The sequence below is a fragment of the Typopeltis vanoorti genome, chromosome 6 (genome assembly GCF_054136105.1).
Source record: "Typopeltis vanoorti isolate ZY-2024b chromosome 6, IOZ_Tvanoo_1.0, whole genome shotgun sequence".
In the NCBI taxonomy this organism is placed as follows: domain Eukaryota; kingdom Metazoa; phylum Arthropoda; class Arachnida; order Uropygi; family Thelyphonidae; genus Typopeltis; species Typopeltis vanoorti.
Window position 1 is genome coordinate 76,428,833 of NC_143554.1, and position 16,334 is coordinate 76,445,166.

General features: G+C 36.1%; 1 protein-coding gene across 1 annotated transcript in view; it reads left to right on the forward strand.

The window, feature by feature from the left end:
• Positions 1-16,334, forward strand: part of Nmt (N-myristoyl transferase) — a 182,924-nt gene that overhangs the window by 34,258 nt on the left and 132,332 nt on the right. Inside the window, exon 4 of the mRNA XM_090393987.1 lies at positions 15,945-16,069. Within this exon, the coding sequence (XP_090250113.1) occupies positions 15,945-16,069 (125 nt within the window). The remainder of the gene's footprint in view (positions 1-15,944; positions 16,070-16,334) is intronic.

Genomic DNA, 16,334 nt, shown 5'->3' on the forward strand with positions numbered 1-16,334 from the left:
TGCAACCTTCTTGTCTGTATTGAATGAACAATCAACATAGATGAGCTATACTATATACTAAATGATTCTTTTTCAGTGACTCACTGTATTATATGAACCAGTTACAAAATACAAACTACTTAGAGATCCCAACCAAAGCCTCATAAGTACAATGTTATTCTAAATGAAATTCACTATAGCAAACTATCTACTGTAGCAAACAATTCTTGGTCACTATGAGTTTACTTTGGCAAGTGCTGATCATGTCCACATTTACTGAGGCAGTTGTATTTGAGGTTATATGATGATATTTAATTTCCTTTAGAATTTATGTCTTTAACATGTCTTGTTTGAAATGTCATGCAGGACTGTCATATTGATTGGTCTTGGAATGGATGCAATCATAAAATATACATTCCATATACTGATATCATCTACCTTAACTTTTTTTTTTTTTATGTTGTTCCCACCCATGAAAGGTTATTAGTAGACTTATGGTACATTTGTACCATGGGTAGGCTAAGGATCCCCCCCCCCCATTTTTGTCAATTTTATATAATTTTTTTAATTTTTTAAAATTTATTTCTACATAATCTGGAAACCCTGCTCTAGAGACCAAACATGGAACTTTTTCAAGCCACTTCATGCCTCCAATAAGCAGAATGGTGGTCTCACACTGGATGATGAAATTCATCTCCCACCTAAAGACAATCACAAATATCCATGCCCACAGCAGGATTCCAACCTGCACCCTATTAGATGGAGGAGTGGGTATGTTAGCCACTCAGCTAACCAGACTGAAAAACGACTCAAAACATTTATATTATCGGCAACTCCATCCTTTTATTTATGATACTCCTGGTATTACCTCCAGGCATTTTTGTATATTAATTTCTGTAGTCTGCATGACTCAGTGACACCACTTGCAGATCCTTATTTGTATCTAATGCCTTGCTTATGCAAACATCGTTACATAAAATAAGTCTGAACCAGACAAGCACACAGGCATCCTTTCATTCATTTTATACACACACACACACACACACACACACACACACACACACACACACACACACACACGCACACACACACACACACACACACACACACACACACACACACACACACACACACACACACACACACACTCCAGACGATGACCTTAATATGAAGATCTAAAAGTCAGCAAATAAAAATAGTTATTTATAACACAGTTGTAGAGTCCATAATTTGTCTAAAATGAATGCTGATCACTGTGTGACACTAAAGGAAAGGAGTCATCCTTTCATAATAATCACCTGCATGATTAAGCACATATCATAACACTTATCAATAACTGTCGTATATCTTATTCATACTTACACAAAGATTCTCGCCATTCCTTCCATTATGATCTAGTTTCTCTCTCTGTATTAGGTCTCATACCAATAAATAATTTCTTCATATGCCTGATATTGCATTCAAATATCTATATAACGAACGAACGAGAATTGGCTGGCAATTTGGGATTTAGCCAACCAAATTTTTTCTTATTGGTGTAAACCAAAATACAAAAGGATGGTACAACGTGACAAAATTTCATGCAGGCATGAAAAACCCGTTTTTCATGAAAAACATGAAAAAAGCATTTTTCATGCCGGCAACGTGGCCCATATTAACCAGGCATTGCCTGGTTAAACATGGGCCCTGTTGTTTTCGCCACGGAACCAGGGCGAACAGCGAAAAGTAAACTACTGGAACAAATCTGAAAACACACCCCTCAACATCACCAGAGTTAAAGATCGGTACTATCAACATAAGAAGCCTGAATGGCAAAGAAATGGAGCTAGCTGAGGAATTAGATAAGTACCAGATCGACATAATAGGGGTGACTGAAACAAAAAACACAAAAACTGGTGAAATCTTTTGGGCAATAAATACAAAATGTTATATTCAATCAATGACAATCAAGGAAAAGAAGGAGTAGCCATAGTATTCAACACTAAATACGAAGCTAATTTTCTTGAATGGCAGGCAGTCTCAAGTAAAGTGATGTGGACAAATATGAGAATGGGGAACTGGACAATGAGATTTATTTGTGCCTATGGTCCCACAGAAGGTTCTACTAAGGTAGAAGTGGAGGAATTTTTTGAGGCTTTAGTGAAACCAACTGACACAATGCAAAAGGCAAAGTTGGTCCTTGTTGGGGATCTAAATAGCAGAGTAGGAAATGATTGTCAGATATACAAAAATATTTTGGGAAAATTTGGAGAAAAGAGCAAAGCTAATAATAATGTCTGTTGGATTTCTGCTCAGGACATGGACTGGTTATTACTAACACCATGTTCCAATGTAAAAATGCGCACAAAATAACATGGAGAAAAGAGGTAAGGAATATGAAAAGTCTCATTGACTATGTTATTGTTGATACTTATGTTTTCTCCCTGGTGCAGGACACCAGAGTGTACAAAGGATTTAAAATTGGAAGTGATTACTATTTGGTCTTGAGCAGGATAAAATTAAATTTCATATTGAAAAGAAGAACATGTAAGGAAGTTTTAAAGTGAATAATAGTTGAGTAGCTCCCAGATGTGAACTGTAGACTAAAATACACAAAGGTTATTGAAGAAAAAATGAAAGAGTTTGAGAACAGGAACCAAACCTTAGGGATTCAGTGGCAAGCCTTGAATAAAACCCTGATTGATTCAGCCAGAGAGGCATGTGGTGAGGTTATCTACAAGGATAGAAAAATCAGAACTCCATGATGGACACAGGAAGTTAAAGAGGCAGTGAAGGAAAAGAAGAAAGCATATGAAAAGTTCCTGGCAAATAAGTCAGTTTGTGCTCTTAGATAATACAAAGACAAATGTAAGAAAGCTAAACACAGTGTAAAACTAGTAAACAAAAGTCATGGGAGGACTTGGGTAAGAACATAGAAAATAAATATCAAGAAGGTTGCAAAATATTCTGGAGGTTGTTGAAGAAGCTTAGAAATGGAGGAAAGAGTGCTGTAAAAGGAGTTAGAGATGATAAAGGTGACATGAAAACAGGAGAAAAAGATATCCTTGAAGTATGGAGTAATTACTTTGAAAAATTGCTAAATGAAGCAAGCAGTAATAGCAGAGTGGTAAAAAAACACAAAACAGGTAGTATACAGTCAGGAATACATATCCATACTTGAAGTAGAAAAAGCCATCAAAGGCTTTAAATGTGGAAAGGCAGCAGGAGTAGATGATATTCGACCAGAAATGCTGAAGTATGGTGGTATAAGAGTCTTACAGTGGCTGCACTGCGTAGTTCAGAAAGCCTGGACAGAGGGACGAATTCCCGATGATTGGAGTAGAGCTCTGATAGTACCCATATATAAAAAGGGAAATAATACTGAAGGAGAGAATTATAGATATATTTCTCTACTGAGTGTTCCTGGTAAGATTTATGCAAGTATACTTGAGAAACGGTTGAGAAGAATTATGGAAGAAAAGCTTGGCAAAGAAATGGCTAGATTCAGGCCAAATAGAGGCTATCAGGATCATATCTTCACTTTACGACAAATAGTTGAGAAATCATGGGAATATAACAAAGATCTGTATTTAAGTTTTGTTGATCTGGAAAAGGCATATGACAAGGTGCCAAGAGAGAAGCTATTCAATATGCTACAGTTATATGGTGTCATTGGGGCATTATATCAAGCAATATTTAGTCTTTATTTGAGTTGTAAGTCAGCAGTTAGAATTGAAGGAAGTACAAGAAGATGGTTTAATGTTAAATCTGGTCTGAGACAAGGATGTACATTATCCACTCTGTTATTCATTATCTATATAAATCACATTATGAAGGAAAGTGGTATTAAACATGATATCAAAATTAGAGATATTAATGCCACTCTTTGCATTATGCGGACGATGTTATACTTCTAAATAAATCTGCTACAAGTCTGCAAGATTGCCTGACTAAATTGAATAAATGTTGTAAGAGATTTGGTATGAAAGTCAGCAATAAAAACACAAAGACAATGAAAATAGGCAGAATCACTGAAAATGTCAACTGCATTGTGAACGGAGAACCTATAGAACAAGTAAAACATTTCAGCTACTTAGGCATTATTTTTAGTGAAGAATGTAAATTAAATATGGAAATAGACAACAGAATCAACAAGGCTGGTATGGTAGGGGTGCTTAAGGGTCAAAGCTGTATAACCGAGAGGTGACCTCCACAGCCTTTAAAGGAATGCGGAGAACCGACCAGGGCTTCTGACCTAATGTCCAATCCTCACCTTCTCGTGGTGCACCCTGTTGGGTATCTACTTGGATACTGAACGGACGAGGATGGGCTGGCAATTTGGGATTAAGCCGACCAAATTGTATTCTTATTGGTTAAACCAAAATATAGAATGATGGTACAACATGACAAAATTTCATGCCGGCTAGGGCGTCGCCCGGTTAGACAAGGCCCCCGTTGTTTTCGTCAGGGAACCAGGGCGAACAGCAAAAAGTCAGCTACTGGAACAAACCTGAAAATAAACCCCAACTCAACATCACCAGAGTTAAAGATCGATACTATCAACGTAAGAAGCCTGAATGGCAAAGAAATGGAGCTAGCTGAGGAATTAGATAAGTACCAGATCGACATAATAGGGGTGACTGAAACAAAAAAGACCAAAACTGGTGAGATCTTTCTGAGCAATAAATACAAAATGTTATATTCAGGCAATGACAGTCAAGGAAAAGGAGTAGCCATAGTATTCAACACAAAATACGAGGCTAATCTTCTTGAATGGCAGGCAGTCTCAAGTAGAGTAATGTGGGCAAACATGAGAATGGGGAACTGGACAATGAAACCTATTTGTGCCTATGGTCCCACAGAAGGTTCTACTAAGGTAGAAGTGGAGGAATTTTTTGAGGCTTTAGAAAAAGCAACTGACACAATGAAAAATGAAAAGTTGGTCCTTGTTGGGGATCTAAATAGCAGCATAGGAAATGATTGTCAGACATACAAAAATATTTTGGGAAAATTTGGAGAAAAGAGCAAAGCTAATAATAATGTCTGTTGGATTTCTGCTCAGGACATGGACTGGTTATTACTAACACCATGTTCCAATATAAAAATGTGCACAAATTCACATGGAGAGAAGAGGCTAGGAATAAGAAAAGTCTCATTGACTATGTTATTGTTGATAGTGATATTTTCTCCCTGGTGCAGGACACCAAAGTGTACAGAGGATTTGAAATTGGAAGTGATCACTATTTAGTCTTGAGCAGGATAAAATTGAATTTCATATTGAAAAGAATAACATGTAAGAAAGTTTTAAAGCGAATAAAAAGTTGAGCAGCTCTCAGATGTGAACTGTAGAATAAAATACACAAAGATTATTGAAGAAAAAATGAAAGAGTTTGAGAACAGGAATCAAACCTTGGAGATTCAGTGGCAAACTCTGAAGAAAACATTGATTGATTTTGCCAGAGAGGCATTGGTTAGGTTATCTGTAAGGATAAAAAAAATCAGAACTCCCTGGTGGACACAGGAAGTTAAAGAGGCAGTGAAGGAAAAGAAGAAAGCATACCAAAAGTTCCTGTCAAATAAGTCAGCTTGTGCTCTTAGAGAATATAGAGACAAATGCAAGGATGCTAAACACTGTAAAACTAGCTAAACAAAAGTCATGGGAGTACTTTGGCAAAAATATAGAAAATAAATATCAAGAAGGTTGCAAAATATTCTGGAGGTTGTCGAAAAAGCTTAAGAATGGAGGAAAGATTGCTGTAAAAGGAATTAGAGATGATAAAGGTGACATGAAAACAGGAGAAAAAGATATCCTCGAAGTATGGAGTAATTACTTTGAAAAACTGCTAAATGAAACAAGCAGTGATGACAGCACAGTGGTAAAAAATACTGACCAGGCATGCAGTCAGGAATACATATCCATACTTGAAGTAGAAAAAGCCATCAAAGGCTTGAAATGCGGAAAGGCAGCAGGAGTAGATGATATTCGACCAGAAATGCTGAAGTATGGTGGTATAAGAGTCTTACAGTGGCTGCACTGCATAATTCAGAAAGCCTGGACAGAGGGTCGAATTACCGATGATTGGAGTAGAGCTCTGATAGTACCCATATATAAAAAGGGAAATAAAACTGCATGTGAGAATTACAGAGGTATTTCCCTACTGAGTGTTCCTGGCAAGATCTATGCAAGTGTACTTGAGAAACGGTTGAGAAGAATTGTGGAAGAAAAGCTTGGTGAAGAACAAGCTGGATTCAGGCCAAATAGAGGCTGTCAGGATCAGATCTTCACTTTACGACAAATAGTCGAGAAAGCATGGGAATATAACAAAGATCTGTATTTTAGTTTTGTTGATCTGGAAAAGGCATATGACAAGGTGCCAAGAGAGAAGCTATTCAGTACGCTGCAGCTATATGGTGTGAATGGGGCATTATATCAAGCAATACTTAGTCTTTATTTGAGTTGAAAGTCAGCAGTTAGAATTGAAGGAAGTACAGGAAGATGGTTTAATATTAAATCTGGTGTGAGACAAGGATGTACATTATCCCCTCTGTTATTCATTATCTATATGGATCACATTATGAAGGAAAGTGGTATTAAGCATGATATCAAAATTGGAGATGTTAATGTCAGCTCTTTGCTTTATGCGGATGATGTTATACTTCTAAATAAATCTGCTACAAGTTTGCAAGATTCTCTAACTAAATTGAATAGCTGTTGTAATAGATATGGTATGAAGGTCGGCATTAAAAAGACAAAGACAGTGAAAATAGGCAGAATCATTTAAAATGTCAACTGTGTTGTGAATGGAGAACCTGTGGAACAAGTAAAACATTTCAGCTATTTAGGCACGATTTTTACTGAAGATGGTAAATTAAATATAGAAATAGACAACAGAATCAGCAAAGCTGGTATGGTGGGAAGTCAATTGAATAAATTCATATGGAATAAGAGAGAAATTAGTCAGAACACTAAATTAGCTGTATACAAGACAGTGTTAAAGCCAGTTTTAACTTATGGATCTGAGAGCTGGGTCAGAAGTAAAACATTTGACCAAAGACTAGAGACCACAGATATGAGAGTCCTGAGAAAGATTATAGGCGTGAACAGATGGCATCAATGGCAATATCATATTAAAAATGAGGATATTAGGAAAGAACTTGACATTGTCAGCATCTAGGAATGTGTGAGCAGAGCTAATCACAGGTGGTATGGTCACTTAAACAGAATGGGCGAGGAAAGATTAGCAAAACAAGTATTCTCTGCCAGGTTGGCAGGAAAACGACCCAGAGGAAGACCAAGATATAGGTGGATTGATACGGTACAAAGTTCCTTAGACGATAGAAATATAAGATCTGATAATGTTGGAGTCTTGACAAGTAACAGACTGATTTGGAGGAAAATTGTAGATAAGAAATTAATAATGATGTAATTCTTTTTCATGTAGTACTATCATATCCTGTACACCCCTTGAAGGTACATGGCAGGAATTTGATGATGATGGTATGGTAGGAAGTCAGTTAAATAATTTCATATGGAATAAGAGAGAAATTAGTCGGAACACTAAATTAGCTGTATACAAGACAGTGTTCAAAGCAGTTTTAACTTATGGATCTGAGAGCTGGGTCAGAAGTAAAACACTTGACCGAAGACTAGAGACTGCAGATATGAGAGTCCTGAGAAAGATTAGAGTGTGAACAGATGGAGTCAATGGCAATATCATATTAAAAATGAGTATATTAGGAAAAAACCTGACATTGTCAGCATCCAGGAATGAGTTAGCAGAGCTAATCTCATGTAGTCTGGTCAGTTAAACAGAATGGGCAAGGAAAGATTAGCAAAACAAGTGTTCTCTGTCAGGTTGGCAGGAAAACAACCCAGAGGAAGACCAAGATATAGATGGATTGATATGGTACAAAGTGTCTTTGATGATAGAAATAAAAGATCTGATAATGTTGGAGTCTTGACAAGTAACAGACTGATTTGGAGGAAAATTGTAGATAGGAAGTTAGTAATGATGTAAATTTTTCATGTAGTACTATCCTATCCTGTACACCCCTTGAGGGTACATGGCAGGAATTTGATGATGATGATATCAATTTTATGTGACAAACCACTTTCCACCAACACATGCATGGCCCAAACAAATTGCTTGTTACTTCTGTTTTAGTTATTTCTTATTGCCTTGCTGAAATGCATTTGTGGATAACCTTTTTCAATTATAATAAAATTGAACAGTCAGACATTAAACAATTTAAATTGAACAGTCACATTAAATGGTAAATAAGATAGATTCACTTTTCTTGCATATTGCATATTGTGAACACTATTATAATGAAACAATGTGTTATAATGAACTATGGAAAAAATCTTAGCATAAATGTTATAGAACAATGTTATTTTAAATTTTAAATTTCATAACAAATAATATCGCAATCAGTGGACAAAGGAAATCACAGGAAATCATGCATTGATGACAGAACACAAAGGAAAATTGTATAAAATAAAAGAAATGGTAAGAAATAGAACAAAAGAAATTGCAAGAAACAGAAAAAAGGAAATTGTGGGGAAACAAAACAAAGGAAATCGTGAGAAATAAAAGAAATTGCAAGAAACAGAATAAAATAAATTGCTGGAAATAGAACCATAAATAAAGCACATAAAATGACATGAATAAGTATGAATGCAAACAATAATGGAATACATAACAAAGAACTAGAAGAGTATAAATTATATAAATGAAAATTCACCATTAATGTTTAGATTTCTAAATGTTGTATTACCTTAATGTCAATAATAAACTAAATATGGGCAGACTGTCTCATTAAAACTAGAAATTAAGAATATTTTATCATATGAATGATAATCTTACTGCAATAGACTATATCTATAGTCCCCCTATGAGTGTGCTGTAGTGAGAGGCATTTCTTCGTAGCTTATAATTGAATTTATGAACTGTTGTATGAAGGGGTGCTTAAGGGTCAAAGCTGTATAACTGAGAGGAGACCTCCACATAGCCTTTAAAGGAATGCGGAGAACCGACCAGGGCTTCTGACCTAATGTCCAATCCTCACCTTCTCGTGGTGCACCCTGTTGGGTATCTACTTTGATACTGAACGAACGAGGATGGGCTGGCAATTTGGGATTTAGCCGACCAAATTGTATTCTTATTGGTTAAACCAAAATAAAAAATGATGGTACAACATGACAAAATTTCATGCCGGCTGGGGCGTCGCCCGGTTAAACAAGGCCCCCGTTGTTTTCGCCAGGGAACCAGGGCGAACAGCGAAAAGTCAGCTACTGGAACAAATCTGAAAACAAACCCCAACTCAATATCACCAGAGTTAAAGATCGGTACTATCAACGTAAGAAGCCTGAATGGCAAAGAAATGGAGCTAGCTGAGGAATTAGATAAGTACCAGATCGACATAATAGGGGTGACTGAAACAAAAAAGACCAAAACTGGTGAGATCTTTCTGAGCAATAAATACAAAATGTTATATTCAGGCAATGACAATCAAGGAAAAGAAGGAGTAGCCATAGTATTCAACACAAAATACGAGGCTAATCTTCTTGAATGGCAGTCAGTCTCAAGTAGAGTAATCTGGGCAAATATGAGAATGGGGAACTGGACAATGAGACTTATTTGTGCCTATGGTCCCAGAAAAGGTTCTACTAAGGTAGAAGTGGAAGAATTTTTTGAGGCTTTAGAAAAAGCAACTGACACAATGCAAAAGGCAAAGTTGGTCCTTGTTGGGGATCTAAATAGCAGAGTAGGAAATGACTGCGAGACATACAAAAATATTTTGGGAAAATTTGGAGAAAAGAGCAAAGCTAATAATAATGGCAAATATCTGTTGGATTTCTGCTCAGGACATGGACTGGTTATTACTAACACCATGTTCCAACATAAAAATGTGCACAAATTCACTTGGAGAGAAGAGGCTAGGAATAAGAAAAGTCTCATTGACTATGTTATTGTTGATAGTGATGTTTTCTCCCTGGTGCAGGACACCAGAGTGTACAGAGTATTTGAAATTGGAAGTGATCACTTTTTAGTCTTGAGCAGGATAAAATTGAATTTCATATTGAAAAGAATAACATGTAAGAAAGTTTTAAAGCGAATAAAAGTTGAGCAGCTCTCAGATGTGAACTGTAGACTAAAATACAGAAATATTATTGAAAAGAAAATGAAAGAGTTTGAGAACAGGAATCAAACCTTGGAGATTCAGTGGCAAACTCTGAAGGAAACATTGATTGATTCTGCCAGAGAGGCATGCGGTGAGGTTGTGTGCAAGAATAAAAAAATCAGAACTCCCTGGTGGACACAGGAAGTTAAAGAGGCAGTGAAGGAAAAGAAGAAAGCATATCAAAAGTTCCTGGCAAATAAGTCAGCTTTTACTCTTACAGAATACAGAGACAAATGTAAGAAAGCTAAACAGTGTGTAAAACTAGCTAAACAAAAGTCATGGGAGGACTTTGGCAAGAATATAGAAAATAAATATCAAGAAGGTGGCAAAATATTCTGGGGGTTGTTGAAGAAGCTTAGGAATGGAGGAAAGAGTGCTGTAAAAGGAATTAGAGATGATAAAGGTGAAATGAAAACAGGAGAAAAAGATATCCTTGAAGTATGGAGTAATTACTTTGAAAAACTGCTAAATGAAACAAGCAGTGATGACAGCACAGTGATAAAAAACACTGACCAGGCATGCTGTCAGGAATACATATCCATACATGAAGTAGAAAAAGCCATCAAAGGCTTGAAATGTGGAAAGGCAGCAGGAGTAGATGATATTCGACCAGAAATGCTGAAGTATGGTGGTATAAGAGTCTTACAGTGGCTGCACTGCATAGTTCAGAAAGCCTGGACAGAGGGACGAATTCCCGATGATTGGAGTAGAGCTCTCATAGTACCCATATATAAAAAGGGAAATAAAACTGAATGTGAGAATTACAGAGGTATTTCCCTACTGAGTGTTCCTGGCAAGATCTATGCAAGTATACTTGAGAAACGGTTGAGAAGAATTGTGGAAGAAAAGCTTGGTGAAGAACAAGCTGGATTCAGGCCAAATAGAGGCTGTCAGGATCAGATCTTCACTTTACGACAAATAGTCGAGAAAGCATGGGAATATAACAAAGATCTATATTTAAGTTTTGTCGATTTGGAAAAGGCATATGACAAGGTGCCAAGAGAGAAGCTATTCAATACACTGCAGTTATATGGTGTCAATGGGGCATTATATCAAGCAATACTTAGTCTTTATTTGAGTTGTGAGTCAGCAGTTAGAATTGAAGGAAGTACAGGAAGATGGTTTAATGTTAAATCTGGTGTGAGACAAGGATGTACATTATCCCCTCTGTTATTCATTATCTATATGGATCACATTATGAAGGAATGTGGTATTAAACCTGATATCAAAATTGGAGATGTTAATGTCAGCTCTTTGCTTTATGCGGATGATGTTATACTTCTAAATAAATCCGCTACAAGTCTGCAAGATTCTCTGACTAAATTGAATAGTTGTTGTAATAGATATGGTATGAAGGTCAGCAATAAAAAGACAAAGACAATGAAAATAGGCAGAATCATTGAAAATGTCAACTGTGTTGTGAATGGAGAACCTGTGGAACAAGTAAAACAGTTCAGCTACTTAGGCACAATTTTTACTGAAGATGGTAAACTAAATATAGAAATAGACAACAGAATCAGCAAAGCTGGTATCGTGGGAAGTCAATTGAATAAATTCATATGGAATAAGAAAGAAATTAGTTGGAACACTAAATTAGCTGTATACAAGACAGTGTTCAAACCAGTTTTAACTTATGGATCTGAGAGCTGGGTCAGAAGTAAAACACTTGACCAAAGACTAGAGACCGCAGATATGAGAGTCCTGAGAAAGATTAGAGGCGTGAACAGATGGCATCAATGGCAATATCATATTAAAAATGAGGATATTAGGAAAGAACTCGACATTGTCAGTATCCAGGAATGTGTTAGCAGAGCTAATCTCAGGTGGTATGGTCACTTAAATAGAATGGGAGAGGAAAGATTAGCAAAACAAGTGTTCTATGCCAGGTTGGCAGGAAAACGACCCAGAGGAAGACCAAGATATAGGTGGATTGATACGGTACAAAGTGCCTTAGACGATAGAAATATAAGATCTGATGATGTTGGAGTCTTGACAAGTAACAGACTGATTTGGAGGAAAATTGTAGATAGGAAGTTAGTAATGATGTAATTTTTTCATGTAGTACTGTCATATCCTGTACACCCCTTGAGGGTACATGGCAGGAATTTGATGATGATGATGATGATGATGATGTTGTATGAATTTATTGAGCTGTTGCAAGACATCTTCCTCAAGCAGCATGTGACAGAAGGAACTTGTGGTCAAAGAGTGTTAGTTCTGATTTATAGTGTCAGAGGGGGGGGGGGTCAGTTAAAGACTTGATTATTCTTCCTCCGGTTGGTGACAATGATCATGCAGCACTCACTTGGGAAGTGACAAAAGTTTATGAATGTTCCATTTAGAAAAGGTTACATGCTAAACTACAAAGCAGGGAATTATGCCCACCAGAGGAGTATGTTGGGTTCTACGCCATGGTGTCAGTTATTGGATGGGAAGTGTTTAAAAAAATACTTAAAGGATGCGTTATCAGAATTTGTCTCTAGAGTTCAAAGAATAAATAAAGTAGGACTGAAATGGATGTGTAATCTAATTAAGCAAGAGATTGGTAAGAAAAAAAATGATTTGGAATAAATACCGTGTGCATAAGGATGATGTCAGTTATGATAATTATGAGCATCAGGCCAGAAGCATCACAAGTGTTGTACAGAAAGCTAAGTCTGAGTATGAAAAGAAACTGGTTCTGCAAGTTAAAGACAACCCAAAAGAATTCTGTCATTATGCTTTAAGTAAAAGAAAGAATGAATTTGAAAGAATAACTCTACTGAATGCAGATGGTATGCAGGTGACTGATGCAACAATGATTGTTCAGCTAATGAAGGGCCATTTTGCTAAAAGCTATGCAACATAGCTTTTAGCAAAATGGCAACTGATTTGCTAAAAGCTATGCAACATTGAACTCTGCTATCTCTTCACTGTATGAGGAGGAAGTACTAGAGCTGTTGCACAAACTGAATAAGAATTCTGCAATTGGAATTTATTGGATATCAGCATGGATGCTAAAAGAGTGTTCAGCTGAACTGGCTATTCTTTTGACCAGGCTATATAATTTGAGTTTCAGAACAAAAAAGATTCCACAAGAGTGGAAAGAATGTATGGTAATCCCATCTCACATCAGTGGTGCAGAGACCGATGTATCCAACTGTCAACCAATCAGTATCTCAGGAGTGGTGGTGGTGGTGCAGATTTTGGAAAAGTTGGTTAGGTTCACATTCAGAAATGGGTTGACAGAGAATCTCTACTTTGCAACAAACAGCGTGAGTTTACTATAGGAAGGTCATGTTTTAGCAACTTCCTCACATTCTATAAACATGTTATCACTGAGGACAAGGAGAATAGATACACCATGATACTGTTGGATTTTGCTAAGGCTTTTGACAGAATACAGCATGGAAGACTTGCATAAATTGAAGAATATGGGATTGGATTTTGGACTATTGGTATGGATAAGAGGATGTCCGACTGACAGATATCAAAAAAGTAGTGTGGGGGGATGAATCTGCAAGATTCAGAGTAGTGTGCATGAAGGATTAATCTGTGAGATTCAGAGTAGTGTGCATGAAGGATTAATCTTTGATTCATTGTTATTCAGTCTGTGCATTAATGATATTGAAAAGGATTTGATATACAGCTATTTGCTGATGATGCAAAGATAGCTTAGGGTAATCAGGAGTGCTGCTGATATACAGCACTTGCAGAATAATTTAAATATGCTGGAATTGTGGGCATGTTGAAATGACTGTCAATTCAGTGTTAATAAATGTAAAGTCATGCAATTTGGTATGAATAGATATCCAATGTCGTATTATATTGGTAGGATTATACTAGAAGAAACTGATCAGGCTAGCGATCTTGGAGTTTTAGTAAACAGGTTTTGAAATTCAAAGGTCATGTAGCCAAAATTGTAAATACAACTCAGAGAATAATTGCAATGCTGAAATGAACCTTGACATGTGAAGACAAGGAGTCATTTTGTCTCTTTTCAAGGCCTTGATAGGACCTCATTTGAACTACTGCATTCAGGTCTGGCTTCCATGGTGATTCTGATACAGTGGAGAGAGTGTTAAAAATGATATCAAGATTGTGGAATACTGATTATGAAGACAGATTGAGAATTTGTAGATTGCAGACACTAGTAAACAGGAGGAAAGAGGGGTGATATGATTGAGAGTTACAGATTTCTTTAATTTACTGAAATTCTGTATAACTCAAAGACTGGTTCTCAACCTTTTCCAGTGGCGTACCACTATATTTAATTCAAGATATTAGAAGTACCAGTAAGGCAGTGGTACTTCTAATATGTGGTACAACCTATGGTACACATACCACCAGTGGTATGTGTACCATAGGTTGAGAATCCCTGCTCTAAGAGATACAGAATTTCAGTGAATGGAGTTTTTCATTTTTTGTAGGGTGGGGAAAGGATGCGAGGGCATCCATGGAAGTTGAGAATGAATGCTGTCAAGAAGGGAGTAAGGGCTAGATTTTTCTCTGGAAGAGTGGTGCATGATTGGAATTGATTGCCATTGGATGTTGTGTGTGTGTGTGCAAGTATGACAGCTGGTGCGAATAATATGGGCTCCCTCAGTGAGTTCCTGACTCCCTGGAGGTCTCTCTTCATAATAAGAATTATGACATTTTCTAATAAAATTGTTAAATGAATCTAAGAAGCATCTCCAAAGTATAGTCACAAAGGATATTGCAATCTTTGCCTTTTTTGGTTTACAAAACTGAAATTGGTTTAAATCCGGTCCAGTATGCAAGAAATCTTGCATACTGGATGGGATAGCTATTCTTATACTGGGATGATGGGTTTTTTCCTCCTGGAAATTTAGGTTTTTTTTGTTTTTCATTCCACAAATCTGGAAACTGATCTGTGGAATGTGCATAATAAACAGGCATACTGGCTTCATGATCTCAATTGCTTCAGCCTTAATTCCAAACAGCCAACACCTAGTTAATCTCCAAGAATATGTATTTTTCTGTTTCTTTAGAGGACCTCCCCCTCCCCAATTCCAGTTTATAATATTGATATAGATAGTTCCATGTGATCACTTTTCCAAAAAATTGATGGGAAAGTTCCCCCCCCCCCCAAAAAAAAAAAACAATCATTCCCATCCTAAAAAAAAAGGGGTTGGATGATACTACTGGTTTAGAGGCTGCTGTTTGCTCATCATATTTATGACATGAAGCTGATGTCTGCTTATTTATTTATTTTATTTTTTTTAAAGAAGTTCTTTAACTGGCTGTATATTCTTCCATCCTCTATAAAATGCATTAAATCTATTGTGAGATGTTAATGTATATTTAAAATGGCTTATTTCAGCAGTCATCTTTCACGTGACTTATAGTTCTGAGATTAAACTGTATTAGTAGGACAGTGTTAATGTGCAATACAGTTGATTCATTATAGTGAACACCATTATAATAAAGTAGATAACTATAACTGAAACTGAAAATTCATTGTAGTTTGAATTTGAGTTAAGTGCATTTTGTTCTACAGGGAGTTTGTTTTGCAGTATGTTTTACCAACCTCTCCTGTTTATACAAAGAAATTATATCTTGGAAAAACTTTTGGTATTATTATTGGTATTGAAAACTTACTACACTATATATATATATATATATATATATAGATTTGCAATTGTAAGGTTTATTTCTTATGGAAAAGTTACTTTACCATTACAGATAATTTTATCATTAATGACTATGATATCTTTTTTTATAGTCAACACTATCTTATTTACATATGAGGTGTATATTTGTTATTTTCTCTAAATTTATTGAATATTTTAAATTCACAGAAGAGAAAGTGACAACAAATGAAGCAATTGAAGATGATAAGTTGAATGATGAAATTAGGAAAGAACCATATTCTCTTCCTCAAGGATTTAAATGGGACACACTTGATATTAATGATCCATTGGTGGTTAGTATTTAGTAACTAATATTTGGAGATTTATTTTGAACTAATGTTCAGTGATGTTCACTAATTTTTCACATTTCCTGTTTTAATTTAACTTTTTAGCCATTTAAATGGCTTCTGTACACACATATGCTATAAGTGTTTACTTTTTTGTTGTGTTGTTATGAATTACTTAATATCAAACTCATAAGCTGTATGGAACAAGTGTATGTGACTATAGAATCCAGCTTTTTCATGTTGCTTTTCCTACCTCTTGATTTGGTGAGGT